Source organism: Cebus imitator, unplaced genomic scaffold (assembly GCF_001604975.1).
Source record: "Cebus imitator isolate Cc_AM_T3 unplaced genomic scaffold, Cebus_imitator-1.0 Scaffold234, whole genome shotgun sequence".
Lineage (NCBI taxonomy): Eukaryota > Metazoa > Chordata > Mammalia > Primates > Cebidae > Cebus > Cebus imitator.
This window is the reverse complement of record NW_016107549.1, coordinates 2,340,601-2,357,956: the sequence shown is the minus strand read 5'-3', so window position 1 is coordinate 2,357,956 and position 17,356 is coordinate 2,340,601. Positions and strand designations below refer to the sequence as shown.

The window sequence follows — 17,356 nt, the reverse complement described above, 5'->3', positions numbered from 1 at the left end:
TCCTGTGAGACAGAGTCTCACTCTGTTGCCCAGGCTGGAGTGCAGTGGCGCAATCTTGGCTCACTACAACCTCCACCTCCCAGATTCAAGTGATTCTCCTGCCTCAGCCTCCTGGGATTATAGGCACCCACCACCATGCCTAGCTAATTTTTGTATTTTTAGTAGAGATAGGGTTTCACCACGTTGACCAGACTGATCTCGAACTCCTGACCTCGTGATACATCTGCCTCGGCCTCCCAAAGTGCTGGGATTACAGGCATGAGCCATTGTGCCCGGCCCTTTTTAACATTTTCTTCCTTTTTTTTTTGAGACGGAGTTTTGCTCTTGTTGCCCAGGCTGAAGTGCAATGGCAGGATCTCAGGTCACCGCAACCTCTGCCTCCTGGGTTCAAGCGATTCTCCTGCCTCAGCCTTCCAAGTAGCTGGGATTACAGGCATCTGCTACCACCCCCGGCTAATTTTGTTTTTTTTTTTGAGATGGAGTCTCACTCTGTCGCCAGGCTGGAGTGCAGTGGTATGATCTCAGCTCACTGCAACCTCTGCCTCCCGGGTTCAAGTGATTCTCCTGTCTCAGCCTCCTGAGTAGCTGGGACTACAGGCGCCCACCACCACACCCAGCTTATTTTTGTCTTGATCTCTTGACCTCCTGATCTGACTGCCTTACCCTCCCAAAGTGCTGGGATTACAGGCAAGAGCCACCACACCCAGCCTAATTTTGTATTTTCTAGTAGCGACAGGTTTCCACATGTTGGTCAGGCTGGTCTCGAACTCCCAACCTCAGGTGATCTGTCCACCTCACCTCCCAAAGTGCTGGGATTACAGGCATGAGCCACCGCACCCGGCCCATTTTCTTCCATTCTATGATTGTCTAGAGAGACACCGCTTTCTCTTGTGAATGCAAATTACCTTAGGTTACTCCTGGGATTTTTGTACTCATCTTCAATTTTCTGATCTTTCCATTTTTTACCTAAAATATAGATGCAGAAAAATAGTCCTGAATTAGTAAAATTATGAAAAAATTACTAGATTCTATGTTCATGGTACACTGTAGCCTTGCTTCATTTATTCATATTTCTATTCCCTGTCCACCCTCCAAATCACCCAACAGTACTGACAAGCTACAAATACTTGTTCTCTAATTCACTGAGGAAAGTAATGCTGTCACTCTTACCTACAGAAGCCAGGTTCCTGAACGTCTCCTGCATTACATCTCTGTAGAGATTCTTCTGGGAAGGATCCAGCAAAGCCCACTCATCCTGGGTAAAATTCACATCTACATCCTCAAAGGCCACTGAATCCTGAAACATCTCACACAGGTAAAGAAACATGGGTGAGATTGACGGCACTGGGTTCCTATACTCTATTCCTACAAAATTCTCATGGTGCTGTGAACTCCAAACATTTATTCCATGATTTGATCCATCAGACTTTTTTTTTTTTGAGACAGAGTCTTGCTCTGATGCCAGGCTGGAGTGCAGTGGTGCAATCTGCACTCACTGCAACCTCTGTCTCCTGGGTTCAAGCTGTTCCTCCATCTCAGCCTCCCAAGTAACTGGGACCGCAGGCACGTGCCACCACGCACGGCTAATTTTTGCATTTTTAATAGAGACAGGGTTTCACTATGTTGGCCAGGATGGTCTCGATCTCTTGACCTTGTGATCCACCTGCCTCGGCCTCCCAAAGTGCTGGGATTACAGGTGTGAGCCACCGCACCCGGCCCCATCAGACTTTTTACTCTGTCAACACTCACTCTCTTCCATAAAGAAATTCTTTTTTTTTTTTTTGAGACAGTCTCGCTGTCACCCAGGCAGCGGCATCATCTTGGCTCACTGCAAACTCCGCCTGCCAGGTTCAAGCAATTCTCATGCTTCAGCCTCCCGACTAGCTGGGATTACAGGTGCCCACCACCACACCCAGCTAATTTTTGTATTTTGAATAGAGACAGGGTTTCACCGTGTTGGCCAGGCTGGTCTGAAACTCCTGACCACAAGCGATTTGCCTGCCTCGGCCTCCCAAAGTACTGGAATTATAGGCATGAGTCACCGTGCCGGGCTGAGGCCCTACTAATCTGACTGATAAGAGTCATAACTAACTAAAACAAAAAATCAAGAGCAGAAACCTTTCTTGGAAACTGTGCTTGGTTAGAAAAGCCTGGATTATAATTGATTAATTGCTCAAAGTTGAATGGCAACAAGATTGAGAGGCAAAAACTCCAGGGTGTCCAGTCTCAACAAAAAGGTAAATATTTATCAAATACAAAAACTTTTGTGTGAAGTGGTGTAAGAGAACTCCATCAAGAGAGAAAATGAACCCCATGTGCTCTGTCCAAAGGATTGTAAATGGTTTAGCCCCTATCGAATAGTATGATGGTGCCTGAAAAAAATAATAAAATTATCATATATTTTAGCAACCCACTTTTGTGTGTCTCTTTCTCTCTCTCTTTTTTTGTTTTTTTGAGATGGAGTTTCACTCTGTTGCCCAGACTGGAGTACAATGGCGTGATCTTGGCTCACCACAACCTCTGCCTCCTGGGTTCAAGCGATTCTCCTGCCTCACACTCCTGGGTAGCTGGGATTATAGGCATGTGCCACCACACCTAGTTAATTTTTGTATTTAGTAGAGACAATGTTTCACCAAGTTGGTCAGGCTAGTTTCAAACTCCTGACCTTGTGATCTGCCAGCCTCGGCCTCCCAAAGTGCTGGAGTTATAGGCATGAGCCACCGCACCCTTAGATCATGAATATTTTTGGGTGGCACATTCTGTAGCAACAAGAGGGTGAGATTCTCCTTTGCTCCCAGAGGAGGATGATATTCCCAGTATTCGATTTATGCTGCAGGCTGATATGAAAATGAAACTCACTAGGCTATAAAGGATAAAAATGTACAAATTTACACTATAACAGTATAATGCTATATAGTCTAATACCATTTATATATGGCAATTATATATCATATACAAGTTACATGTAATATTTACCAATTACCTACCATAACCAAACAATGTACTATATATAAATGCAGCATATGTACATGTGTTTGTGTATATATACACACACGCACTGTATCTGGTACTAGACAATGCTTGACTGTACATGAATATCTCTCCCTTTTTTTTTCTTTTTTTTTTGAGACGGAGTTTCTTTCTTGTTACCCAGGCTAGAGTGCAATGGCATGATCTCGGCTCACCGCAACCTCCGCCTCCTGGGTTCAGGCAATTCTCCTGCCTCAGCCTCCTGAGTAGCTGGGATTACAGGCACGCGCCACCATGCCCAGCTAATTTTTTGTATTTTTTAGTAGAGACGGGGTTTCACCATGTTGACCAGGATGGTCTCGATCTCTTGACCTCGTGATCCACCCGCCTCGGCCTCCCAAAGTGCTGGGATTACAGGCGTGAGCCACCGCGCCCGGCCCTCTCCTTTAAATTTCAACAGAAAATACCTTACCAAAATATTGGAAAAGAGAATGCTGCAATATATAACTATATCATAACCCATGATGAAGTGGCATTCAATTCAGGAAAGCAATACTGCTTTTAACTCTGAAAATCCATTCATGCAATACACCTTAATAGTATAGGATCAACAGCAAACAACACAAGAACATTCTAAAAGATGCAGAAAAAGCACATAACAAACCTTGACATCCCTTCATGATCAAACACTTGGCCAGGCACAGTGCCTTACACCTGTAATCCCAGCACTTTGGGAAGCCCAGGCGGATGAATCGCCTGAGGTCAGGAGTTTGAGACCAGCCTGGCCAACACGGGGAAACCCCGTCTCTACTAAAAATACAAAAATTAGCTGGGTGTGGTGGCACGTGCCTGTAATCCCAGCTACTCGGGAAGCTGAGGCAGAAGAATGACTTCAACCCAGGAGGTGGAAGTTGCAGTGAGCTGAGGTTGCAGTATTGCACTCCAGCCTGAGTAACAAGAGTGAAACTCCGTCTCAAAAAAAAAAAAAAAAAAATCCACTCAATACAAAGGAACTTTCTCAACCTACTATAAGGTATATATAAAAAATGCAAAACAACCCTCATTTGTGATGGTGAAGGACTAACTGCTTTCTCCCAAAGATAAGACACAGACAAGGATGTCTGCTCTCATGCCTTCTACTCAGCTTGAGAAGGGAGATGCTACTAGGCCAACCAGGTCAGAAAATAAAAGCCTTCCAGATTTATAGTAAATATACATGCACGGTGAGGTTGAGACTGCACTGAGCCAAGATTGCACCACTGCACTACAGCCTGGGTGACAAAATGAGATCCTGTTTCAAACAATAAAAAAACTTTCTGTTTTGGCAAATACACTTAACATAATGAAAGAGAGTTGGGCTCGGTGGCTCACACCTGTAATCCCAGCGCTTCAGGAGGCTGCGCAGGTGGATCACCTGAGGTCAAGAGTTGGAGACCAGCCTGACCAACATAGTGAAACCCCGTCTCTATTAAAAATACAAAAAATTAGCTAGGCATGATGGTGGGTGCCTAGCTAACTGGGCACCAGTAATCCCAGCTAACTGGGAGGCTGAGGCAGGAGAATCACTTGAACCCGAGAGGCGGAGGCTGCAGTGAGCTGAGATTGTGCCATTGTACTCCAGCCTGGGTGACAGTAGGAGACCCCATCTCAAAAAAAAGAAAAGACAGGCTGTAGACTGGGACAAAATATTTGCAAGATACCTGTCTAATGGAGGACTGACACCCAAAAGATAGAAAGAACTCCCAAAACTCAATAAGAAAACAACCAACCAGGCCGGGCGCGGTGGCTCAAGCCTGTAATCCCAGCACTTTGGGAGGCCGAGGCGGGTGGATCACGAGGTCAAGAGATCGAGACCATCCTGGTCAACATGGTGAAACCCCGTCTCTACTAAAAATACAAAAAAAATTAGCTGGGCATGGTGGTGCGTGCTTGTAATCCCAGCTACTCAGGAGGCTGAGGCAGGAGAATTGCCTGAACCCAGGAGGCGGAGGTTGCGGTGAGCCAAGATCGCGCCATTGCACTCCAGCCTGGGTAACATGAGTGAAACTCCGCCTCAAAAAAAAAAGAAAACAACCAACCAATCAAAAATAGCATGCCATTAGAGAAGAGCAAACGAAAACAACGACGCACCACTGAATTGTTGCTTGGTGGAGTGGTTAAAATCCAAAAAACACTGACATCACCAAATGCTGGTGAAAATGTGAAACCTATCTTGAGGTTTAAAGCAGTGTGATTCTGGGGTTGAATCATCTGACTGGCAGTAGTAACATAGCCAGCTGGAATCTTCCTGTTCCTGAACACAGATTAACTTGCTTTTGTACCTATATTCTTTTGTAAAATATTGCAAATCCCTGAACAGAGCCAGGAAGGGCCCCTTTTCTCTTCTTTTTTTTTTTTTTTTTAAGACTGGGTTTCACCATGTTGGTCAGGCTGGTCTTGAACTCCCGACCTCAGGTGATCCGCCCACCTTGACCTCCAAAGTGCTTGGATTACAGGCATGAGCCACCATACCTGGCTGCCCCTTTTCTCTTGATCTTCATTATAGATTAACTTCTCTCTCTTACCTTTCTCACACAAAGACTTCACGGCCATCACAATGTCTTAAGCTGGAATGTCAAATTTGATACTGGCTCACTGCAGCATCAAACTCCTGGACTCCAGTGTTCCTCCTGCCTCAGACTGCTTTGTGGCTGGAACTACAGGTGAGTGCCACCACGCCTGTCTAATTTTTCTATTTTTCTTTTCTAGAGATGGGTTTGTTGTATTACCAAGGCTAGTCTCCAACTTCTGGTCTCAAGCAATCCTCCTGCCTCAGCCTCACAAAGGTAGGATTACAGGTGTGGGACACCCCACTCAGTCAAAAGTTAAACTTTTTTTTTTTTTTTTTTGAGACTGAGTCTCACTCTGTCACCAGGCTGGAGTGCAGTGGCGTGATCTTGGCTCACTGCAACCTCTGCCTCCCCTGTTCAAGCGATTCTCCTGCCTTGGCCTTCCCGGTAGCTGGGACTATAGGCATGTGCCACTATGCCCAGCTAATTTTTTTTTTTTTTTTGAGATGGTGTTTCTCTCTCACTGTCCAGGCTGGAGTGCAATGGCGCAATTTCAGCTCTCTGCAACCCCCGCCTCCCAGGTTCAAAAGATTCTCCTGCCTCAGCCTTCTGAGTAGCTGGGATTATAGGCATGCACTACCACACCCAACTAATTTTTTTTTTTTTAAAGACAGGGTTTCACCATGGCCAGGATGGTCTCGATCTCTTGACCTCATGATCCGCCTGCCTTGGCCTCCCAAGGTGTTGGGATTACAGGCATGAGCCACCACGCCCAGCCCCAACTAATTATTTGTATTTTTAGTAGAGAGGGGATTTCTACATGTTGGTCAGGCTGGTCGAAAACTCCTAACCTCAGGTGATCCACTGGAATTGGCCTCCCAAACTGCTGGGATTACAGGTGTGAGCCACCATACCCAGCCACCCACCATGCCCAGCTAATTTTTGTATTTTTAGTAGAGACAGGGTTTCACCATGTTGGCCAGGATGGTCTCGATCTCTTGACCTTGTGATCCACCTGCCTTGGCCTCCCAAAGTGCTGGGATGACAGGCGTGAGCCACCATGCCCGGCCAAGAGTTTAACTTTTAACTCTAGAGTTCTAAGCCCATTTCCCTAGAATCTGTATTTTCCTGAATGGCAATTCTCAGATTTTCGCTCAAATAATCTCCTTATAATGGGAATCCGATCGTTTCAATTATTTAAGGTTGAAAAGTCCAAATAAGGCGACTACATCACTGTAGCCAATATAGTATTTTTTTGATTTTTATTCTACTGCACCATATGAAAGCCTATCCTTCAACCTGTAAACTAAAAATAAAAACCTATGCTCCCCACCCCACCTCAATCAAGTCAACTGACTGGCTCTTTACCAACGGGAGGCCCCCGAAAACCTGAAAGTTCCCAGCTATGTCAGTAAGGGAGATCAGACACTCCACACTCTCCCTTCTGGAGTTTAGATGGAGCAACTGACCCACATTCATGTTAAAATAGACATAACTGCAAAGAGACTGAGCGTGGTGGCTCACTCCTGTAATCCTAGCACTTTTGGAGGTTGAGGCGGGTGGATCATTTGAGGTCAGGAGTTCGAGACCATCCTGGCCAACATGGTGAAACCTTGCCTCTACTAAAAATACAAAACAATTAGCCGGGCGTGGTGGTGGGCGCCTGTAATCCTAGCTATTTGGGAGGCTGAGGCAGGAGAATTGCTTGAATCTGGGAGACGGAGTTTGCAGTGAGCCAAGATCGTGTGCACTCCAGCTTGGGCTACAGAGCAAGACTACATCTTAAAAAAAGACCTGCAAAGAGACCCTTTGTGCCAATAAAATACTAAATAGCAAACAAGACCTAAGGCCATGCAAGGGAAGGATTAAGTCACGCCTTAGAATTCATAAAATCTAGTGAAATAGATCGGTTTTTTGACAGGGATGGAATCACATGGCAAGTAACAGACCCCCTTCGCTTATGCATTCCTTCCTGCCCCTTTCAAATTTTGGACACAACTTCACACTCTCAACCAACTGCCAGCTACAGAATCCCTGAACCACCTGTGCCTTCTAAGCCCCGCTTCTATGTGTCCTGCCTTTCCCTCCTTCCACGCATTGATTTATGATTTTCCCTGCAATTCCTGTCTCGCTGAAATGAATAAAACCAAACTGCCATTGAACCTCCTGGGGATCACTTCCTGGAGGCTTCAGAGGGTTGTTTCCCTTGGTTATGTTCTCTCATATTCGGTGTAGAATATAGATCAAGTTATTTTGCAGAGAGTTTTGGTTTTTCCATTATTAAACCACAAGCCATGACTGGGTGTTTCTCATTCAGGAATCGCTGTTTGCTCAAGTGAACTCTATTTTTTTTTCAAACTCCTATTCTGAGAAGGAAAACTCTTTAATATTTAAGATGCCTCAGTTTAGGGTTTTTTGTTGTTGTTGTTGTTGTTCTTTCTGTTTTGTTTTGTTTGAGACGAGGTGTCTCCCTCTGTCGCCCAGGCTGGAGTGCAGTGGTGCGACCTCGGCTCACAGCGGTCTCAACCTCCACCCTCAAGCGACCCTCCCACCTCAGTCCCCCGGGACTGAGTAGCTGAGACTTACAAGTGGGCGGCATCACCGCACCTTTAATTTATTTTTTATAGAAACGGGGGTCTCGCCATGTTGCGCAGGCAGGTTTCGAATTTCTGGGCTGAAGCAATCCCCCCGCCTCAGCCTCCCCGCCGTCAGCTACTACGCCCGGCCTTCAGTTTAGTTTTTAAGGAAAAAAGGCGGGACTGGTGACCCCACAGCCCACTGCTCCTCCCACACGAACCCCACACCCGAGGCGGGATTCCCCCCATGACTCTCCCGTGATACCAGCACAATCTGCGGAGACGCAGAGCTACACAGAGAGGGCTCCCGGGCCCGGGCCGGGGTCGCGGTCGCAGCGCAGGGGCAGACTGGGCGCCCGGGGTCCCAGCTGCCGGCCCAACTCTACCCTACAGCCGAAGGGACCGAGGGCCCAGCTGCGCCAGTAGCACTCGGGTCTGCAGACCCGATGTCGCCGCGGGGAGGCCCGGATCCCGCCAGAGCCGGTTCCGGCCGGTTCCACACAGCCCCTCCCCCGTCTCGGGACCCCCGGTCCCGCACACTCACCATTTCACAGCTTCCAGGTGTCCTGGCCTCCTCTCCACGGATCCCTCGAACAGTCCACTCACTTCGCAGGCGACCGAGCGACAGAAGCTATGGCGGAGGCACCTGGTCCCTCTCCGGGCCGGAAAGCCGAGATCCCAACCTCCCCTCGGTGCAAGACGCCAGGGAGTCAGGAGAGCGGGAATGCGGCCTCCCCTTCCCCGGATGGACAGCTTGCAGGACCCCGCGCCAGCGCCCCTGATTGGATGAGCCTCCAGTCCCCGTCCCCTCGGTCCTGATTGACAGCGGAAGCCCTGCGTAACGCGGCCCTGCAGAACCCACCTGACCTGTTCTAAGCACTGGTTATCTAAGCGAGCAACTGCGTCTTGCTGTTTGGGTATTTGCATTTCAGCCAAACTTGCTCCGAATTGCTAGAGGGGGCACCGTTGTCTTCCTCACTCAATGAACTGTCCCTGCTCCTTTGTCCTGCACAGGGAATTCCAGACTCGGAGTTCAGTGGAGGTGAAGGAAATTAAAATATTTTAAGCTAAAATATATTTCTTTGACAGATTTTGAAATGGCTGTCGCTCGGTCGCAAAAGAAAGTGGCCTGGCAAAGCTGTCTTTGAGAAGGAAAATTAGCATCTGCAGAGAATCTCCCCTGATGAAACCATCCCCTCTCCCCCTTTATTCCTCCCTTCCCCCCGCCTTTTTTTTTCTTGAGACGGAGTTTTGCTCTTGTGGCCCAGCTGGAGTGCAGTGGCACAATCTCGGCCCACTGCAACCTCCACCTCCCAGGTTCCAGTGATTCTCCTGCCTCAGCCTCCTGAGTAGCTGGGATTACAGGCATGTTCCACCAGGCCTGGCTAATTTGGTATTTTTAGTAGAGACGGGGTATCTCCATGTTGGTCAGTCTGGTCTCAAACTCTCGACCTCAGGTGATCTGCCCACCCTGGCCTCCCAAAGTGCTGGGATTACAGGTGTGAGCCACTGTGCCCGGCTCTTTCTTTCCCTTTATCCAATCTCGGAGAGATTGTGACCCAAACACAGGCAGGGTGCAGTGTTTCATGCCTGTAATCCTAGCATTTCCGGGGGGCTTAGACTGGAGCATCGCTTAAAACAGAGTTGAAGATCAACGTGGTCAACACAAGGAGACCCCCATTTTTATTATTTTAAAAATCTTTACTTCTATCAACTGTATGTTCCCATATAAGTCTTCCGAGCCGGGCGCGGTGGCTCACGCCTGTTTTAGCACTTTGGGAGGCTGAGGTGCGTGGATCACCTGAGGTCAGGAGTTCAAGACCATCCTGGCCATCATGGTGAAACCCCATCTTTAAAAAATAAATAAATAAATAAATAAATAATAAAAGTCTTCCAAGGGGAGCCAAGCGCAATGGCTCCTGCCTGTAATCCCAGCGCTTTGGGACAGCAAGGTGGAGGATCACTTAAAGCCAGGAGTTCCAGACCAGTTTAAGCAATATAGGGAGACTGTCTCTACACAAAATTTAAGGTAGCCGGGGATAGTGGCCTGTATCTGTAGTCCTAGCTATTCTGGAGGCTGAGGCGGTAGGATGGCTTGAGCCCAGAAGGTCAAGGCTGCAGTAAGCCAAGATGGCACCACTGTCCTCTAGCCTCAGCGACAGAGAAGACCTCGCCTTAAACAAACAAACAAAAGAAAAGACAGAAACAAAAATTTTCCAGTTAACTGCTTTGAGGCATTTTCCAGAAAAAAGTTGGTGACGCTCTCCCTGTTAGTGAGCCAGCCATCTTTAACATCCACACGCCCTCTGTGAGTGTGGATTTCTCAGGGTTATGCTAAGAATTCCAGTATTTACAGCAGGTGATTGTCTGGTTATAACATTGTGTTTTCCTTCAATGAGCAGGGGACAAAATAAGGAGAAAAGAAGTAACTAAAGTGGATGAGGTACTTACCCGAGCTATCGCAGTCCTGGAAGACATTTTTTTTTTTTTTTTTGAAGGGTCTCACTTTATTGCCCAGTCTGGAGTGCAATGGTGTGATCACCGTTCATTTATTTTTAGCAGGGCATGCGAGTTATAACCTTCTTTCTGAGGTTGTAATTCTGGTTGTTTTGTGGCTGTTTTCTACAGAATGTTTTGGTTTTGTCATTGTCAACCTAAGAGGAAGAACCTAAGGCAAAATTAATGTAAGCAGAGTGTTTATTTGGGCTAGGCTTGAGGATTGACACTCTGGAGCACAGATTCAAGTTGCACTGAATATACACTTCAATTAGCAACACTTTCAGGTGGATTTATTTATTTATTTATTTATGATGGAGTCTTGCTCTGTCACCAGTCTGGAATGCAGTGGTGTGATCTTGGCTCATTGCAACCCCTGCCTCCCGAATTCAGGTGATTCCCCTGTCTCAGCCTCCCGAGTAGCTGGGACTACAGGAGCATGCCACCACGCCTGGCTAATTTTTTGTAGGGGCTTCACTCTGTTGGCCAAGATGGTCTTGATCTCCTGACTTCATGATCCACCTGACTTGGCCTCCCAAAGTACTGGGATTATAGGCGTTGAGCCACTGGGCCCGGACTCAGGTGGGATTGTTTTTTTTTTTTTTCTTTGAGACCCAGTCTTGCTCTGTCGCCAGGCTGGGGTGCAGTGGCACCATCTCAGCTCACTGCAGCCTTCGCCTCCCAGGTTCAAGCAATTCCCCTGCCTCAGCCCCCCGAGTAGCTGGGACCACAGGCTCACATCACCACACCAGGATAATTTTTCGCATTTTAGTGGAGACAGGGTTTCATCGTGTGGCCAGGAGGGTATCGGTCTCCTGACCTCGTGATCTGCCCGCCTTGGCCTCCCAAAGTGCTAGGATTACAGGCATAAGCCACCTCGCCTAGCCTGCTTCCTCATTTTAATGTCTCTAGGATCCTGATAATTAAAAGAACTCACTTTCCTCGGACAAGAATTCTCTAATTATGCAAAGAGTCACTAGAACGAAAATCTGTGAAGGTCAGACTTAGAACAAGTTCCATTTGGGATGTCTCCTAGAGAAAGGGTTTATTAATTTAACAGTAAATTTAGCTTAAACTAACTCGAGTTGAGAGATTCCTGTTGGTGAAAATGAAGGTCTTAAAGGAGAAAATAATTTCTAAACTGAGAAGGGGACAGAAGGCCATTTTGAATTCCCAGATAAATCCTTAATTTTCTCTGCCTCATCATCTGGCACTGATCCGCCCTTGGGGGGCAGGCTCCATTTCAGCAGTCATGGTTTGACTTCCAAGTTTGGGAATATAATTTACCTTCTGACAGCAGGTTTTCCTTGTGAACTATGCATGAAGCAGGCTGGTTACCTGAACTACTTTAAATGTTTGCTTTACTTTTCTTTTGATTCCTTTATAAGATATTGCTGCCGGCTGGGCACTGTGGTTCACGCCTGTAATCCCAGCACTATGAGAGGCCGAGGCGGGTGGATCATGAGGTCAGGAGTTCGAGACCAGACTGGCCAACATGGTAAAACCCCATCTCTACTAAAAATACAAAAATTAGCCGGGTATGGTGCCGTGTGCCTGTAATGCCAGCTACTCAGGAGGCTGAGACAGGAGACTCGCTTGAACTCAGGAGGCAGAGGTTGCAGTGAGCTGAGATCGCACCATGCACTCCAGCCTGGGAGACAGAGCCAGACCCTGTCTAAAAATATGTATACATATATATCTGCCATATAATTCCAGTTTTTCCATGCCCTTAGTTTTTTTCTGTTGTTGGTGCGTTATTTTTTTTTATTTTTTATTTTTTTTTGAGACGGAGTTTCGCTCATGTTACCCAGGCTGGAGTGCAATGGCGCGATCTCGGCTCNAAGAGAGAAAGGTATGGTATGAGAAAGCCTTGAGCATGCTTCCCATATCCTTATCTTAAATTTCCGATCCTGAGACTATCACACTCTTTATTCTGTTTCAGTCCCGCCTGGAACTCCCTGCGCACACCAGTGACTCCTCATGCAAGAGGTAGGCAAAGAAATGACCCATTGAGTACAGGAAGTGTCTCCTTTGGCAAACCCGGATTAAGTTCTGCTAAAATGCAAATAGCTCCCATCTGCCCATCCTCCGCAAACCAAGTACAGTGAAGGGGACGAGGGGAAGAAGCCCACCCTGCGTTTGAGGGCTGGGCCCGAGACCTGCTCATTCCCGCTCCACTAGTGGGTATCACATCTCCTGTCATTCACATCTGTCAAGATACAGGGGCAGAGCCTGAAGCAGTACCCAATCAGGAGCGCCAGGGCGGAGCTCTGCGATCGGTCCAATCAGGCGCGCCGCCGGGGACGCAGCTGCAGACGTTCAACCGTCTCGCGGGATTTTCATTTCTCGCGTCCGCCGTACTTGGTTTCGCTTCGCCGGTCTCAGAGGCCCGGAGTGGCGCGGCTGCACCCTGTGTGGCGCTGTTCCCTGTGCCGGCCTTGGGATCCGGAGGGAGGAAGCCGGGACACCCGGGAGCCAGGAAATGGTGAGTGTGTCGGCTCCAGCGTCCCGAGACCGGGAGGAGGGGCTGATTGGACGACCGGAACTGGCTGTGGCGGGGCCCGGGCCTTCCCGCGGGTGACTCTGGGTCTGCATACCCGAGTCCCTCTGGCGCAGCTCAGCCCTCGGTCCCCTCGGCCGCAGGGTGGGGCTGGGCCGGCAGCCGGGACCTCGGGCGTCTTGTTCCGCCCTGTGCCGCGATTGCGGCCCCGGCCCCGGAGCCCCGAGTCTCCCCAGATTGTGTAGGGGCCACGGGAGGGTCATGGGGTGGGGGAAATCCTGACTTGTACGTGGAAGGAGCTGTGGTCTGTGAGGTCCCAGTTTCTTTTCTCTCCCCAGAGGACACCTGTTTTCCCCTGAGTTTTATAAGTGTATGGGATGCAGGGTCCCAAAACCTCATCCCGTCCCCCAGCTTGCTGTTTCTAGGTTTGCGGTAAATCCCCAATTTTCCGGTTCTCTTCTCGCTTTTCCAGACGCCAACCTCTCCCCTCCAATTCACGACAACATTAGCAACCGTTTCTCTTATTCTACATTTCAAACATTGTGGTTTCATTGTTTATTTTTCAACAAAGCAATAGATGACTCTTCCATAAAGATTTGTTTTCTGTTCGTAGTCTTGATACTCCGCTTAAAAAAAAAAACCTTCGTGCCCTTCCTTTTATCTTCCCTAGGCACGGACACCTCATCAGAATGTCTTTGAGTTGAGGTTCCCCTTGGGAATCTTTACAGGATGATATGCCTTCAGCACGCCCTCCTATTTATTTTTTCCTGGTTTTGCGTTTCAAAACTGACTGGGGCTGACTCGAGCTTCCCACAGCTGCCAAATCTCTTGGAGGGTCCAGTGAATATTGGTTCTTGGGTGACTCCTCGCAGAGGACAATTGAAATAGAAGGCTGGGGCAATGTTCTGAGACTAGGGGAAATCTAGCATATGCTGCTTCTAAATAGCCAACCCCCTGGGGGCACTCAGCTTTTCCTACCTCAGCCCCTTTCCACTCTTTGGAGACACATTGATGGTCAGCCAATCAGATGCTGGTATTGAGGACTGAGAAAAGAAAAGGTTTTCTTTTGTTTGTTGTTGTTGTTGTTTTTTATTTGAGCCGGAGTTTCGCACTTGTTGCCCAGGCTGGAGTGCAGTGGCACAATCTTGGCTCACTGCAACCTCCGCCTCCCGGGTTCAAGCGAATCTCCTGCCTCAGCCTCCCGTGTAGCTGGGACCACAGTTTCGCGCTACCACTACTAGCTAATTTTTGTATTTTTAGTATGAGGTCTCACCATGTTGGCCAGGCTGGTCTGGAACTCCTGACCTCAAGTGATCCACCTGCCTTGGCCTCCCAAGTGCTAGGACTACAGGGGTGAGGCATTGCACCTGGCCTCAAGAAAATAATTTTCATCTGAGAAATGTGGGTCCTTGTAAATGAACAGTCCCATAGAGACATTCAAATGATACAACAATCACCTTCTAAATCGCTGGAGCTATGAATTCATCTTTTGAAACTGCTGTTGCCACAAGTAGGTATAATTAATTTATTGATGCGTCACGGGACCCTGGAACCCACACCCTATAGCTTAACAGTGCATAGCCATGCACTAATCAGTGTTATTTCTGTAAATCAATGAGAATTCTGGACAACTTTGTATCAGCCCACTACCTGTCCCCCTTTTTCAGACACTTTGGGTCATATTTTGTGCTTCAGCCTTGACTTTTTAGGTCAACAAGGGAACAGATGGAAATGATTCCTGTCCTTTGGATTCTCTCAGCCTTGTGAAGGGAGAAAAACTCTCAGCAAGGTGGTGGAAGAACCTGGAAAACAAAATGCACTTTGGGTACACAGTGGGGCATAATGCAGTGTCTCCTGGGTGGTTGGTCGCAGGGCACTTCCATGAACATGATGGGGTTAGAGGGATGTCCCACCTGATAGATAGGATGACCTCTGCTGACACTGGAGTCAGATGGATGTCTGTATTCCAGGTCAGCACTGCTTCTCCCTGGGTTTGTTGCCTTAACAACAAGTTCAGCTTGAGTTTTTTCATTTAGTCCAAATTGCATTTTATCAGTAGAGCTTCATAGAGAAGATAATGTATTTCCCAAGAGGTGGATTTCAGGGGGAAAGGAATGATCTAGTCTCATATTCCACGTTTTAAAAATTCTTTTCTTTTTTTTTTTTTTTTTGAGATAGAGTCTCGCTCTGTTGCCAGGCTGGAACAAAGTGTCCTGATCTTGGCTCACTGCAATCTCCGCCTCCTGGGTTCAAGCAATTCTCCTGCCTCAGACTCCTGAGTGGCTGGGACTACAGGGGCATGCCACCACACCCAAATAATTTTTGTTTTTTTTTGAGATGGAGTTTCACTCGTTGCCCAGGAATGCAATGGCACGATCTTGGCTCACTGCAACCTCCGCCTTCTGGGTTCAAGTGATTCTCCTGGCAAACAAGATTAGAAGGAAGATGAGGAGGAGGAAGAAGGCAGGATGGAGGGTGCAAAATCAGACCTAGGTCAGAGCATGTTTTATTCTGAGGTTATTTTGTTCTTAGGAAGCATTGCCTATTTGTTCAGGCTGAGAGTAGGTCAAAGATAAGGGTCTGGAGGAAGGAGATAAATTTGAGGAATGTTTGGTTAACAAATGTTTTGTTCCTACTGATCAGTGAAGACAAAACTGTTCAGCTAATGTTTTATGAAGCAAAGAATGGGCATTTGTAGGCCTGATTCGATGGCTCACACCTGTAATCCTATCACTTTGGGAGGCTGAGGTGGGAGGTTAGCTTGAGCTCAGTGGTTTGTGACCAGCCTAGGCAACATTGCCAGACTTTGTCTCAAAAAAAAGAAAAGAAAAAAAGAATGAGCATTTGTAGTCACTATCCAGCTTTGTTATTTTAAAAAAAAGAGCCTTAAAGTAATTGGAAGGCTAACTTTGCGTGAGTCTGCTTCTGCAGAACAGAAAAGACTGAGTGGTTAACGGGGCAGTGATTTCTATGACTATATCCATTTAACTTGATTATAGGGCTTGAGTAAAACTCAACATAATGAACAGTTAGATTTTACTTCCACAGAATTGGTTTAACTGTAGAATAAATTGTATAAATTGGGAAAGTCTCTGAGGGGCAGACTTAGATGCTTTTGCCTCTTGGAGAAAGGGTTTATGAATGAGTTTATTTGGATCTGTGATAGAATAAAAATATATTGGGTCTTTCTCTCTAGTCCCTTGCTTAAAGATCCTAATATCCTTACATTTTCATGAGTGATAAGAGTGTCTTTTTTTTTTTTTTTTTTTGAGAAAAAGTCTCACTCTGTCTCCCAGGTTGGAGTAAAATGGTGTGATCTCGGCTCACTGCAACCTCTGCCTCCCGGGTTTAGGCAAGTCTCCTGCCTTAGCCTCCTGAATAGCTGGGATTACAGGGGCGTGCCACCACGCCTGGCTGATTTTTGTGTTTTTAGTAGAGGCGGGGTTTCACTAGGTTGGTCAGGCTGGTCTTGAACTTGTGACCTCGTGATCCGCCCTCCTGGGCCTCCCAAAGTGCTGGGGTTACAGGCGTCAGCCACAGCGCCCGGCCAGAACCTTTCATTCAAGCTCCACTCAGCCAGGTGTTAGATTCTTCCACTCACTCAGCGCCCCCAGAAGGCGGGGCCCTTGGCACTTTCCAATCAGGAGCGGCGTGGCGTGGCTGTGCAAATTGTCCAATCAGACACGGCTCCGGGAGGAGGGCGCGAAGCTCAGCAAAACTGCGAGGCGTTCCTTTCACCTGCCCACACGGTGGGTGTCAGTCCATGTTGCCCGGAGAAGCACCAGAGGTGACTTCGCTGCAGCTTCTTTCTGGCTGTGACCTGCAATGAACAGGGGAGTTGTAGAGAGAACCACAGATATCTCAGAAGCCGGAAAATGGTGAGTGTTGAGGGGGGACGCCCCGAGATTGTGGAGGAAGGTACCGGATGGAACCCACAGGAACTTGCCGTGGGGGGACCCGGCCCTGTCCTGGGGCGACTCCGGGATGTGTGGACCGGAGTTCCCCTGGGCAGCCACCGCGCACGACTTAGAATTTTCAGTGGGTGGCCGGGCGCGGTGGCTCAAGCCTGTAACCCCACCACTTTGGGAGGCCGAGGCGGGTGGATCACGAGGTCAAGAGATCGAGACCATCCTGGTCAACATGGTGAAACCCCGTTTCTACTAAAAATACAAAAAATTAGCTGGGCATGGTGGCACGTGCCTGTAATCCCAGCTACTCAGGAGGCTGAGGCAGGAGAATTGTCTGAACCCAGGAGGCGGAGGTTG

At 47.9% G+C, this 17,356-nt stretch overlaps 2 protein-coding genes across 7 annotated transcripts in view; one reads left to right on the top strand and one right to left on the bottom strand.

Annotated features, from left to right (window-relative positions):
• LOC108282076 (zinc finger protein 625) overlaps positions 1 to 9,124 on the bottom strand; it is a 15,613-nt gene extending 6,489 nt beyond the window's left edge. The window contains exons 1-4 of one of the 6 annotated variants that reach the window (XM_037727593.1): positions 8,640 to 9,121; positions 7,701 to 7,885; positions 1,171 to 1,306; positions 906 to 966 (exon numbers count right to left, since the gene is read on the bottom strand). In XM_037727593.1, the coding sequence (XP_037583521.1) occupies positions 906 to 966; positions 1,171 to 1,306 (197 nt within the window). In that variant the 5' untranslated portion in view covers positions 7,701 to 7,885; positions 8,640 to 9,121. Of the gene's footprint in view, positions 1 to 905; positions 967 to 1,170; positions 1,307 to 7,700; positions 7,886 to 8,639 lie in introns of all 6 variants that reach the window. The other 5 variants (XM_037727594.1, XM_037727595.1, XM_017497851.2 and 2 more) reach the window with 5 other exon arrangements.
• Positions 9,125 to 12,932: 3,808 nt separating this feature from the next.
• Positions 12,933 to 17,356, top strand: part of LOC108282071 (zinc finger protein 136) — a 24,118-nt gene continuing 19,694 nt past the window's right edge. Inside the window, exon 1 of the mRNA XM_017497845.2 lies at positions 12,933 to 13,076. Within this exon, the coding sequence (XP_017353334.1) occupies positions 13,074 to 13,076 (3 nt within the window). The 5' untranslated portion in view covers positions 12,933 to 13,073. The remainder of the gene's footprint in view (positions 13,077 to 17,356) is intronic.